We start from the raw sequence: 14047 nt of genomic DNA, 5'->3' as shown, positions 1-14047 counted from the left end.
TTCCTTATAAAGCATTAGGAATGAGAGGATATTGGTAACTTCTTGTCACTCGGTGACTGTTTTGACTAGATCAGTATTTCGTCTCCTGAACTCAGTCCTACCTGTTCTGTCAGTCAAGGTGAAGCATTTCAAATATTGAATGTTCACTGCAATCCGTGGATGTTTTTCTTTCCTCTGGCTTTCAGCAAAAAATCAATGCAGTTCACATCTTGAAAGCTAATCCTGTTAGATACATTTCTTTTCATATACTGGGGTGCTTATGGGTGCAGCATGCCTCTGTTGGCCAGGTCTATAAGGTAGTGAGGATTTAAGTGATTACTTGTTCTGGCTATTTCAATTACCTAGTGACAGAGAAAAGGGGGGGGGGGGTGGTGTAAAAACCACTATGAAACTGAGTATTAAAATCGCTTTGGACTTGGTTTTCTTTTGAGCATAATGCAAGGTATGTATCTCTAGTGGTTTTAGGTTTTACTAGTTTCATTGATTTCTTAGTGACTGAGAATGTCATATGTCTACAATAATTTACAAAATTAAAATGTATTTTACATTAAATGTGTAATGCATTATGTCAGGCTTTTCAACAACTGTTCTTCTAAATTGGGTAACATACCATCGGTATTTCTTCATTTAAAATTTGCAAATAAGTAGTTGTAGAAACGGTTGAGCATGTGTGTGGATGTTGACTGTAAATAGGTTAGTATCATGAGCATGTTCTGATTTCCTATCAGTGTCATCTATGTAACTTTGCACACATTTACTTCTTAGAAGTTGCCTATGAATAATGCAAAAATAATAACTATCCTGATAACAATGCTTTCTGTCATACTTAGGATAAGAGTTATTTTTTAAAATTCTGTAATTGCGGTTTCTGTAAATTATTTTTCTTATTGTCAGTTTTTGGTTTGAATCAGTAAGAGCTTGATGGAAATGAAGTAAATGATTTACCAGTACTCTGTGGGGGAGTGTGAAGCATTAGTTTCTTGCCAGTGAACTGTTATAAATTTGCAGATGCTATCTTCTAAAGAATTACTTGATAAATTTTCATTGTATGCGGAAAGTAGCCAGAAGTTCCAATATCCAAGTTGGGCTACTTTTATAGTAACCACTGTGAAATTCTTATTAGCAATCTGAGCATTTCTAAAATACACAGGGTTTCAAATAGCTTTTGTGGGAAAAACTGAATGATTGTTCTGGTTAAAGGTGTTGGGATTCTTGGGACCACAGTAGGAGAGGACATGCAGTAGTCAGCCTGCCAGTCCTCCATTTAGGATGCCTGTTTTAATTTTCTTGGCAGACCAATTTGCAAACTACTTTTGATTTTTAACCTGTGAAGTCTCAGTAAGTGTTGTTTGCTAGGTGCCTAATAGACAGTCAATAATGCGGTTCAATGGGAGAAGATTTCCCTAAGTGTTGAAATGAAATTGTGCTTGTGTTCTTCCATTCATGTCAGGATCAATATAAAGTTTTTCTGTTCTCATAAACATCATCTTCAGTTAATACTCGCACTTTTGCGACCATTTGTTTTCTGCAGACACCACATGAAACTTCAGCTGGGAAGAGTGTTTTCTGCAAAAAAATAAAAAAATACAAAACGGTTGTTATGAGATCTTTTAAAAAAATATTAACTATGTTGATCAAAAACATGTTGTAGAGAACGGTCCCATGCAAGAAGAGGGATAAACTATAAGGCAAGAGCCCATCTAATCCTTTCTTTCTGTAAACTAGTTATTTTAATTAAATAACTCCAGTTCAAATACAGTGATCTTTGAAATGACATTTTGAAGGGTTTTGTGTGAGAGGGAGCGAGTGGAATTGTAAAGTCACATGATGAATTTATTGAGTTTTTTCTCAGTGTTCTCTTTGAGTCACAGAAGGAATGTCTTTGTTGTTGATGTTGAGAGAGCGGTATTCTACATCTTACATTTAAGATATTCTCAGAGAAAAGAGTAATTTTCTTTTAATGTTAATTGTTCTTGATGAATAAATAATTTGACTGTGAGTACATTCTGAGATGAAGTCTGGCTTCAATTCTGATCTATGGGAAGACAAACCATATCTGGAAACCTGAATGCCTTCTCTTGAAAACTGCAAAGGGAGTGTGTAGAGACTCTATACTATTAGATTTATTCTTCTGTAACAGGCACTAGGATTCATTTCTCCAATATTTTAGATGAACTTTTAAAGTCAAGTGCATGTTTCTGAAATAAAGGTGAAAAATCTTAAATTTCATTTAAGTTTTTTTCCAGCATTAGGTATTTTATAAACTAGGAGTTAATAAATAGCATTGGGATACTGACAACTGTATGAAAATAAGGCTTTAAGGAATGGTTTTGCAGTCTTGTTTTCTAGGATTCATTTGGTGCTATGTAGTGGCTTTTTGTTACCACTGGGAGCTTGGGCTGCTTGGTCATTTTCACAGGCAGTGTGAGGGATTCACACTAACATAAAAGAATAATAAAATACCTGAGGTCCACACAGTACTCTTAATTTTATAACCAAACCAACTAACAGCATGTTGGATAACTTCTTCTGAAAGGTAGCACGGAAAAAGCCTTAACTAGAAGCTTCTGGATTTCAGATTCATTCTTCTGCTTGGGAAATTTGTTTTTTTTTCACTGCCTTCTGTCATACTGGGACAATTTCTGTTTTAACCTACTTGTGACTTTCACCCCTGGACTGCTAGCATAGGGCAGCTGCAGTTCTCTGGGGACCTCTCTGCTCCACTCCAAAACAATGTCTTGGGTTATTCTGTTGTTCTTATGCCACTGTTAGTCATCAAGTCTGCAAGTCTATCCCCTTCTCCAGGACACTTTGGTTTTTTGAGAGCAGTCATAACAGGATGCTGAGAGTAGGAGCTCCAAGAAGGGCTCAGTGGCCTCAATTTAAATTTCCTCCTTTCATACAGATTTTTCATGGATGGCTGTCAAAGCCCTCAGATGTGTCTAGCTGATAAAAGCTTGAAAGCACCAGACTTCAAGGTAACTTTCAGGGCCACACAGTTTATTAATATTAGTTCGTGCATGTTGAGAGCAAGTTTAAATGGATACTGACTACATAAAAATTCTTGAGATGCAAGGAAAAAAGTTATGCTATTTCATTTAGTGGTTTCTGAGTGGTATCATAGCTTGTATCATTAAAAAAATTTCCAACATTTATAGAGCCTCATAGGACAAAATATCATAGGATACCTTCCCAGGATGATGAGCACTTGCATTGGAAAAGGTCAGTACTGTGTGCATGTATTGACTCAGGAGAGCAGGTTAAAAAAACAGCCATTTGGATGCTGCTACTGCAGAATAAGGAAGTCTGTATCTTCTTCTCTAAGGGGTCACATACAGGTTAAGCATATAGTGCTAGCTGGTTTACATAAAGCTAGCTACTGCTGCATATCATCTAACTTATCCTCCAAAAATTAATGTATGAAAACATTGCCTCCCTGTTGTTTTTTCTGAGGCTACAGACATGAATCTTTACCACTTGAAACCTAGCACTGAAAAGAGAAGATGTCTCCTCTTTTTTTTTTTTTCTTTACATAATAAATGTGTAGGAACACTGTAAGATGAAGAGCTTTTAATTTTATGAAATTTGGTGCACTGTCAAAGAGACATTATAACAAGTGGTTTCCAGCCAAATTGCATTTGCTGAGGAGTGATGGATCTCTTGCCAGCACTAAAGAGGCACTCTTCACATTGGATGTCTGCATGCTCCTCATGGGCAGAATATTATAGGAAAAAGTTTAATGTTTTGATGTATAAAAACATTTAGGAGGTAAGCTACATTAAAATGTAAATTCAGAGCAAGTGAATCTTGTAGAAGTTTAGTGGGATTTATTATGGATGTTTTAAACTTAAAGAATTGTTTAAGCAGTAGGTGTTTTGACTCAAAAACTTTATTGTATCAGGAATAATATAGCATATTGTTAGGGAGCAATGCCTTGCTGCATATTAACTGCTAGTTTTATAAATGCAGTCATCCACGTTAAAATAGTTATTCTTTCTTGTTTCTGGGGTAATATTGCTTACCACCGAAGTTTAAAAAACAAGTATGATTATTCTAGTGTCAAGGACAGAGGCAGAAAGAACAATTTTAACCATTTTCAAAGGATGACATTTAAGAGTTTTTATGTCATTTAAGAATACACAGCGTTTTTTTAATCTGTAGATAAGCCTGAGTCGGATTTGAATGTTTTAAGATGCTGAAAAGAAAGGCTTCTTTTGCAGCTGTTGTTAACAACAAGAGAAAGATAATACTCATTTCTGTTTGTATCTTGAGCATTTAGTGAGGAAGTTCTGAAAATTATTTTTGTGAATGCAAATTAGATACAAAATGACTAAATGATTTTGAGGGCTCTATGGAAATGATGCAATCCAAGAGAAAAATAGAACTGAGGACTCTCAGTGTAATCATCATAGGTGCAGAACAGACAGCCTGTTAGATGCTGTCTCTGTAATGAAAAGCCAAATAAAAATGATGAAATAATAATACTAATAATCCTAGGGTCAGAAACTAAGGTTGAAGTTGCCCGTTATGGAGCCAGAGATTGTTTGGACATAAAAAGTATTTGTTGTTCTGGTGAACTTATTTGTAGTTAATAGTGTTAAAAATAGATCTAAGTTATATTGTTCACTGTAGATCTGTGCAATATCGCAATAAAGGAGGATTGTTTGATTTTACAGTAGTACATGATGGCTGAACCAAACTAGGAAAGAGGCCAGAGGGTGTTGGGGGCACTGTGAGAAATTCAGTAATATGTTCATAGTTCTTAAACCAGCATTTAAAAGGATTACAGTAATAAGTGGCTTAATAAAATGTTAATTTCACAATGTCTCAATACGCTGAATTATATATTTAATTCAGTGAAATTCATGTAAAGTTTAATTAGCTTATGTGCAAAATCACCTTTCTTCTGGAGTATGTGGGAGTATAGCTACTGTGTGTGTATGTAAGCACATACTCAATGAAATAAAAACACTCAGTTTGCTCATTGTATCATAATGCCCATCTCCAACCAAAATCAGTTCATTTATAATTGAAGATTTGTGCATTGTGAAGTTATGCATGTCACCATACCAAATTTCCAGGGCAGGAACCAGAGAATATATAGAAATCATAGTTGCACTGGTTCCAACCTGCTAGTAGTCAATTACTCTTGACAATCATAAGATCCTCATAAAATGATGAGTATCTTGCTAGTGCTTCTGTAGGCAACAGAAGCAATTATACTAGAGAGGGATGCAGCAAAAGACTGAGGGAAAAAAAGCTATATTGGGATTCTCTTTAAAGGTTTTGATTGGCTTTAAATACTGTTGTGGCCAGCTGTTATATTTGAAACTGTGATATGCTGAGCCCATGAGTCAGTTTTCCTTAAATCAATGTGGTTTGTATGTAACTATGTTATTGGCTGATGAGAATGAACAAATCCATTTTTACAGCCCTAATCAGTGGCTTGCTAGTGATTACAATATCACTTCTGAGATAGGGTATGTGATTAACATAATTGAAAAGCATGTATGGAAAAAGGAAATGTTCTTTCTTCCAGGTAGAAAGCATATTAATTGAATAGGTAGGGAAAGCTGCAGAAGAAGAGAAAAACAGGGTGAATTACCAACAGATTTCTGAGACAAAAAGTGCGATTTCACAATTTGAGATAGAATTTGAGGATTAAAGGTTGCATGAATCCGAAACACCACTAAAAGATTTTATGAAACATGAAGGAATTTGTGTGCGTGTGTGTGTGTGTGTGTGCGCACGCACGCGCGTATATGTGTGTGGAGCAGAGAAGCTCACCTGCATGGAGGCCGATAAGTTCAAAGACAGTTGTGTAAAAGGATGAGGAGAGAAATCTTTCTCTTAAAATCATGTTTAACCATGCTAGTAAGATTGTCTACCTGTGTACTTAGGGGAAATAGTTCCTTCGGGCAGTAACAAAATAACAATTAACTGCTGTATCTGGATGCACAAATACCTGGTCACATGAGTGTCCACTCTATCTCTACGTGGAAATGCTAGTATATAATACTTTTAGGTGGTGTTAGCATTTAAAAAACGTACAAATTAGATGGTTAAAGCCAAAAAAGTAAAATTCATTTTCGTGGCTACCTTTGCTGGAATCCTTCTTGTGAGCTGACTGGTCTGAATTCCCAGGGTCCCTTTTAAGGGAAGAGCAGGCTGCCTTGTACTGTTTGTCAAGGTGGAAGAATTGCATGCTAAGAAATAGCCCCTTGTCTACCTCCTCTTTTTCCTCCTGATTCCTGTAGTTGACATGGGATGCTGAGATTTCTGTCTATGGATTTATGTTGGGACTTAGATTACTGATGGCCCAGAAGAATTCTCTGCTGTCCCTACAGCCTAACCTCCCCCAGATGCCCATAGGGTCAGTATACCCTATTGTGTTGGGGAATGCATGTAAGCCCTTGTTTAATGGTACATGAGTAGTTCCCTCTGGACTTTTCAGTCTTGTAGAGTACTCTCACATCTGTGCGATGTACTGTTGTTGCTTTTTTTCCTAAGCAGTAGCTTGTTCTGGAGGGTGAATGTTCTGCCTGGCTTTTCTGCTCTGCTTGGAGCAGCAACAAGAGATTTATAACAAAATGGTTTCATTATCATGATTTTTTTTTTTCAGCGTTATCTGGCATTTACTTGAACTTAATAAATTGTTCTGGTTTGTATCCCAATGCAGAATGGGTGCGGCAGACAACATTTACAAAGGCCGAAGTACCTTTATGGAAGAACTGACAGATACTGCTGAGATAATAAGAAAAGCAACTTCAAGATCACTAGTAATTTTGGATGAATTGGGAAGAGGAACTAGCACACACGATGGAATTGCTATTGCTTATGCTACACTTGAACATTTTATTAGAGATGTGAGTGTTCAATCTGACACATGCTTGTGAATGCTTTTTCAGCCTGTACTGTGGTAGGCTGACTTTGACATGGTGTGTATTTCCTTGTAGAAATGTAGCATGTCTAAACTCAGAGCAAAGGGATATGGATAAAGGATATGTTGCTGTGTTTAAAACAAATTTAAAGCCAATCTTTGTTATGTGTCTATTTCATTGTTGTAGGTGGAGTCACTGACACTGTTTGTCACTCACTATCCCTCAGTTTGTGAGCTAGAGAAGGTCTATCCACAAAAAGTTGGTAATTACCACATGGCTTTCTTGGTGAATGAAGAGGAAAGTGCTGAACAAAAAGGTACAGTATAAATCCATCTGAGATTCTGGCAGTATAGGTATAGGCAGAAATTGTAAAATCATTACGGTAATTTAAACCTCAACATGAAAGTGATACATCGAAAATCACTAGAGTATCAGGCTATACACACGTTTTGGGGGGCTTGAAAACTGAACAACCATTTCTCTTTAATATTTAATATAAAGATGACTGAGCTAGGTCAGATGAAAGATTCCCCCAGCCCAGTTATCCAGCTTTTCACAGTAGCCAAATACAAAGGATTAGGGAGGAGGGATTAGGGATCAAACATATGGCAACTCTTTCTCTAAAAGATCTCACTGTCTGCAAACATTTGCTATTTAGGGGGCTTCAAGAGCTAGGTGTGTTTTCTGGTTTTTAGTATCTTCAATGGATTTCATTTCAACGAGGTTGTCTAGTTTCCCTGAGTATCCTTGTGTACGTTTAGCATCTTCATCCTACTGTGTCAAGGAGCTCCAAAATTTAACACTGCGTTGTGTGAAGAATCACCTTTTGAAACAACACGTAACTTCACTTGATGGTCCCAGTTCTTGAATTAGAAGAGGCAGAGGAATAATCTCTGTTCATCCTTTCTCTACCATGTGTAATTTTGTAGATTGCTTATCATAATCCCATTCAGTTCTGGTCTTACCAAGCGGAAGAGTTACAGCATTTCTTCTTCTTGTCACTATTGCTCTGAATTAGTTAGTATTTTCAGTAAAGTTTGTCGGTTTACTGCTTAGCTCTTTTTCTTGTTTGATAATGGGTATGTTGAGCAGCTCTGTCTAACTGCAGTGATGATCACCCTTCATGGTGAGAACTGACTGTTACTGTCTGTTTTCTGTCTTTTAACGAATTATTTACAAATGCAAAGGCCTTCCTTTTAGATTATGGCTGCTTAGTTTTCAGAAGAGCATTTGATGCAGGACTCTTGTCAAAAGCCTTTTGAATATCCACACAGGGTTTATCCACTGGGTCTCTCTTACTCACATGGCTTCCAAACTTAAAATAGATTTGTGATGTAGGATTTCCCTCCATACAAACTGCGTTGATTTTTTTCCTTGATGTATCAGGTTTAATCAGGTGCTTGACAATTCTGCTTTTATTCTGGTTTTCCCACTTTGCCTGGTAATGGCCTGTTCCCTGAATCAGTCCTAGAAGTTTTTTAAGAATTGGCATGGTATTTGCAATTAACCTTCCCCCTAATTAATTCTTAATATTGTATTATCTGCTTACATTGTAAACTAATTGGGACAGGGCACTTTAGTATTTGCCACTAAATAATGTGTTTGAATATATAATCTATCGCTTTTAAAATGTTTTTTGGAGAGTTAGTTTAAAAATTTAGGGTTTGTCTAGAGGGAGACTTTGGCTTTTGTATTCTGTTTAATATTAGAAGCAGGGATCCCTGAAGTATGTGTTAACTTTGAGCACAGGTAGTTCAAAGTAATGTTGTGTTTGGGTGAGCGTTATCTGGCCACACTGATCTTCCCAGTTAAGAGCATCACTCTCTTGAGCATCAGGTTGTCCTTTTCTCACAGAGTTCATTAATTGAACTGTTGATCTCTGATACTCTCAGGCAATTGAGATGTTATCAACATTCAATACTTACTATTCCTTAACTATTGTGTCCATGAAATCCTATAATTTGTGTTTCAGTGTGCTACTTCAGCATTTCTACTTTCAATGTTACTTGACCTGAACCTTCAGGCCATATGTAGTCAACTGTTTTGCTACAGAAAGCACGATAGGTGTAGTACCAAGCCTGCAAGCAACAACACATCTATGTTTCTTATTCTGCCTGTATCTTTAGCTCCTTATGTCTTAACATTCTAATTGTTTTATTTAAAGTGAGTTTTATGGTATGTTTTTTTTCCAATCTTTGGCTTGGGTCACTCAGATCAAATCAGCTTGAGTCGTCAGCATTTATGGAAATCTCAATTTTTTCCAAAAACCTGCATTTTTAAGACAGAAGAATGAATGGCAGCGAATGACCCCATAGTTTTTCTGCTCTCTACACAAGGCCTGAATTATGCAGAGATGCAACAAGGATGTCTAAAGAGGAAGAGGAAGCAGTTGTCAGATTTATAATGATGGCTCTTATGTTTCCATCTTATTATCATGGAATAGAAGGAATCACTAGTGGAATATCCACCATCCTAACCTTTGGTTTTTCCTAAGCATTTTCTATGGCTCCTAGGTTCCTGGCAGGCAGCAAACGTTTTGTTGTGCTGTAGTTACGGACTTCTTAATTGCGGCATTACTGACACTTCCTTTATTCTGTCATTGCTCAGCAAACGTGAGATGCAATACCCCAGTTACAGCATAGCTAATCAATTTGACATACAAAGATTCTAAGTTTTATACGCACACACACAAGTCTGCTTAATAAGACACCAGGTGAAATTATAGTAAAGAGTCTTTTCAGTCTCACAATGGGTAGGTAAAATTTGTGGTCTCAAGGAAACATTGTTCTTTCCTATTTCTTCAATGGAATAAATCACACAGGGAAGCATGAATGATAATGAGACCACAGTCTGCCATTTTGGTCTTTGGTCTACTACATTTTATTAACATTATAGATGAATTTTTTGTTTTGGTTTTATTTTTTTAGGATCTGAAGATGAAGAGAATCCTGAATTTATCACTTTTCTTTATCAAATAACTAAAGGAGTCTCTGCAAGGAGTTATGGGCTAAATGTTGCCAAACTGGCAGATATTCCTGAAGAAATCTTGAAGATGGCAGCTCACAAATCAAAGGAGTTGGAGGGAATAGTGAATATGAAAAGGTCAGAACAATTGTGATTTCTGTCCCCCCTCCCCCCCCCCCCCCCCCCCCCCCCGAAACTTCAGCTATGACTTGAAGAGCATTTCACACAATGTGCATTAAAAAGAACAGTAAGAGCTACTTCAGATATCCTCCTGCCCTTCAGGGAAGAGACAGTGAAACAAAACTTTGAAAAAAATATTTAGGAAATTGTGCTATCCATTTCAATCAAAGCTTTAGATTTTACAGTTAGCTATTATGTCAGAGGTTAATTGCTGCCCTCTGAAACAAGATTGGAAAAGACGAAATGCACATTGAGCTAACATTAGGAATAAACAGGTTTTTATTTTCTTATGGCAAATACTAGCAAACTTATTTTTTCAGGTATGTATCTTCACTGTTTTCAGGAAGACGAATTTTAAATATAACTATCTTCTAATACCTATTTGTGTTCTCACCAGTGACTGAAAATATTAATAGATTTAATTTAGAAAGTATATTCACTTTGGAACTTGAAATTGTGTTTGCATACTATAGTGTAGAAGGGAATGTGGATAGTCTTCTTCTGGTTTAACTTAAAAATAAATATTTATAATATATTTTACCCCCCAAACACACAAAATTTTACTGAATGTCTGGGGATTTTATTATTTTTCTGATAACCAATTTTCATTTAGGGGCACATGAACCTTATATATTAGACTAGTTGTGAAAAATCCCATGTGTATCAAATAGCATCATCCTTATAAAACCTGTAACATTATGTACACAGTTTAGATACAAATATGTGCTAGTATTCATATTCATTTCCACTGATTTTTTTTTGTTGTTGTTATTATTTTCAGTGGCAGCAAAATTGAAATATCCCCTTTAGGAATATAATAAATCAAGATCTTTGTTGTCTGATGGCCGTAACTAATCCTGACAGAATAATTTCATATGAGAAAATTTTAAGTACTAATTATTTGTAGGTGCTAGCAGTTATTTTGAAACTTAACAGTGCTTAGCGCTTAACATCAGTTTTTATCCCTTTTTAAGAAAGCAAAATAAAAACATTCTATTGAAGATGCATGACAGTTTATGGGGAAAATAATGTGGTGGGATATATATATGTTAATTGGAAATATGGAAATATATTGGAAATATATATGTTAATAATGTTAATTGGAAATAATAATCCATAATTGACAAAAGTAAAACAACAAATTACTAGCAATATCTTAACTCTGTTGTTATACGATACATAGGGTTCTAAAATCAAGAAAAAATTGTTGTTCAGGAAGGTGAGAGTATGAGCTGGAAGGCCAGAGTTACTGTGTAATAAAATTAAGATGTGAAATAGTTTAATATGTCCCTTTGGTTTATCTTCCTTTGTTCTATGAAAATTATGCTAGCATATTACTTGGACAGGGCATAAATAGAGTTCTAGCATGTCTCCATTGCTAAAAAGAGAGTTAATTGCATACAAAAGCTATGAGCAGTAAAAATAGCATGCAATGATGTAGTTAGAAGAGTGATTTACAGTGCCTATAGAGGGGTAGAGTGAGGGTTCACTGGGCAATCTTAATTTTGGGACTTAATTGTGTCCCATTTATCAGCTTTTGAATATGTAAGCTACCATCTGTATTTTAGCTTTCAGTATGTAATTCGCTTGTATTCTTAAAGTGAAAAAGAATAAATAATCTAAAGCTGTGATGAGTCCTTTATCCCGACTTACCACGAAGGCTGGAAGCCCCCGCACCCTACACTTCACTCTCGACTGCTGCCACCTGAGCTACAGGAGCGCACGTATCTGGGAGGACCAGCCTGCACGCTGCTGCTGGAAGGGGTGCTCCCTGCCCTTTTCTCTGTGGTGCCAGGGCTGCTTTTTGCATGACCATGAAACAGGCCAGGTCAGGGATCTGATCCAGCTGAAAAGTTATTCTTTCTCCAGTTGATACCATGCAAGTTCAATTTCCTGATGTTACATGTGAACAGGCATTACTACCTGAAGAAGGAAAGAGTGGGAGCAAGAGGAGGAGGAGGCCCTTGGTTCTGGCAGCAGTTGGTAGAGTAAAGGTAACGTTGAGACTGCAGCCCTGCCTGCCAGACCAGCCTACACCATCTAAAGTTTGACACTTTTGCCTCCCCCTTTAATGAGAGATGGTGCTACCTAGGGAGTCAGGGACAAGGGACATCCACCACACAGCAGTTGCTGATTCATCAGGTTTGACTTGTACCAGGTTATTCCTTCATTGTAGACCTCTTGCATACACTTTGGAGGGAACTTCATGCATCTGCATAAACCTGGAGTTCAAGTCAGTGAAAAATAAAAAAATATCAAATGTGTCTGATGATTTCACAGTGCTTAAAGTATTGTATTACATAATTCTTAATTTTTACAGCTTCTCCTATGTAGGTCATTATAGAAATATTTTCTTTTGTATATTCCTATTTATTTTCACTTACTGCCATGATGTGATCTAAATGTCAATGTATTCTTCTATACCTTCACCCCAAGAGACATTAACAAATTTAAAAATGGATATGGTATATCTGTGGTAGGAAATAAAAATATCATGATCTTGGGAATCAAACTCAGACCTGTTCGTAGCAGTATACTTGTGCTGTCACAATACCCACAGGCCAGCTGCCTTGTCTTATTTTTTTAAATCACTTTCGTATTATTTAAGAAAATCGACTGGGTAATTCCATCTAGTCTTGACATCTTTGTCATCAGGAATGTGTGTTAGCCCATTTTAAATGTCTTGTTCTTATTTGTCGCAGGTCTTACGAGTCCTTCTTAAATCAAAAATATTAAAAAGAAAATAGGAAGGATGTGTGTACTCATTTATTTTGGAAATGAGTTATCTCTTTATGATTCTACAAGTGCAAATTTGTAGGAACTGAATGGTGAAAATTAAACAGCGCAAACTACAATACTATTTATTTCCTTTAATGGTTTACTCTTGCTCAGTGTTTTATTTCACCTTGTCAATGCTTCTGGTACTGTAAGTTAGTTATAAAATTAAATTGTTCACTGTCCTAGAGCTGGAATACAAATATTGGGAAATGTTAACTGATCATTTAAAGATCACATAGCATTTTGAGCTATGCAAACTGCTATTTTTGACTGTGTATAAATTTTGCAGATGACTGTAGAGCTTTCAAGGTTTGGTGTGCTTAATTTAAAAATGTGTCCATATTTTGATTGAATTTTTTTTGCCCCCCCCAGAAAAAAGCTGAAGTCCTTTGCTGAAGTATGGAAGATAAATAATTCTCAGGAACTACAAAAATGGAAAAGTATGTGTGAACCTGAAGATGAAAGAAAAGACAGTTTTTAATCCTCAAATCATGCTTAAGGATGGAAAATACTGGAGATGCAAAATATAGGTCTGGAGACTAATAGATTCTATCAGGGTGTAGTTCTAGGTGCATTAAGTTGACTTTTCTGCCTTTTGAGAGATAAGAGATGCTGCATTGTGATATGATGCCCAACATCCACTTCCTGATTGTGTGTAATTTTCTCACTCCACATTCCTTCCCTGAAGTATTTACCACCCTTTTCCTTAACTGCGAAATGTCTACTGACATTGGATTTAGTTTCTAATACGTTTAGAAAACATGAAAAATTATGTTGGTAAATTATTAGGTAAATCTTTTATAAATAAAATAATGTCTTTTAACTTTATTGTACTTCAGTTTCTAAAGAAATATTCCTCTGCATTGGGAAAATGTTGCTGAGTCTTGACTATGCTATAGTGCTGTGCGATTGGTAAGAATGAATACTGTAAAGAGACTTTTTTTTTCTACTATTAATGCATTTAAAATTCACTGGTTTTGTAGAGCACCCCCTAAATTTTATGTGCACAGTGAATTTAAGAAAGTGTGTGTTATGTGGCTGGATTAGGAGAGTTTTGTTTCTATTGATGAGATTGATGGTGCAACTAGTAGTTTTCAAAGCAGCAGCACAAAACATGCATTGACTGTGTTTTGTTTTCCCTCTTCTTCATTCTCATGCGTGCCTGCTTCTTTTTCAGCTTTACCTTTCCTCCTGATCTTGGCCCTCTCTGGCACGGTCTGGAGAAAGACTAAATAATGTTGGAG

General features: G+C 36.3%; 1 protein-coding gene across 2 annotated transcripts in view; it reads left to right on the top strand.

The window, feature by feature from the left end:
- MSH3 (mutS homolog 3) overlaps positions 1–13636 on the top strand; it is a 117697-nt gene extending 104061 nt beyond the window's left edge. For both annotated transcript variants that reach the window (XM_050913414.1, XM_050913415.1), the window contains exons 21-24: positions 6680–6866; positions 7068–7197; positions 9809–9983; positions 13176–13636. In XM_050913414.1, coding sequence (XP_050769371.1) covers positions 6680–6866; positions 7068–7197; positions 9809–9983; positions 13176–13284 — 601 coding nt within the window. In that variant the 3' untranslated portion in view covers positions 13285–13636. The remainder of the gene's footprint in view (positions 1–6679; positions 6867–7067; positions 7198–9808; positions 9984–13175) is intronic.
- Positions 13637–14047: the final 411 nt, after the last annotated feature.

This window comes from Gymnogyps californianus, chromosome Z (assembly GCF_018139145.2).
Source record: "Gymnogyps californianus isolate 813 chromosome Z, ASM1813914v2, whole genome shotgun sequence".
NCBI lineage: Eukaryota > Metazoa > Chordata > Aves > Accipitriformes > Cathartidae > Gymnogyps > Gymnogyps californianus.
The sequence above is the reverse complement of the archived record's forward strand: the minus strand, read 5'-3'. Positions and strand labels throughout refer to the sequence as shown.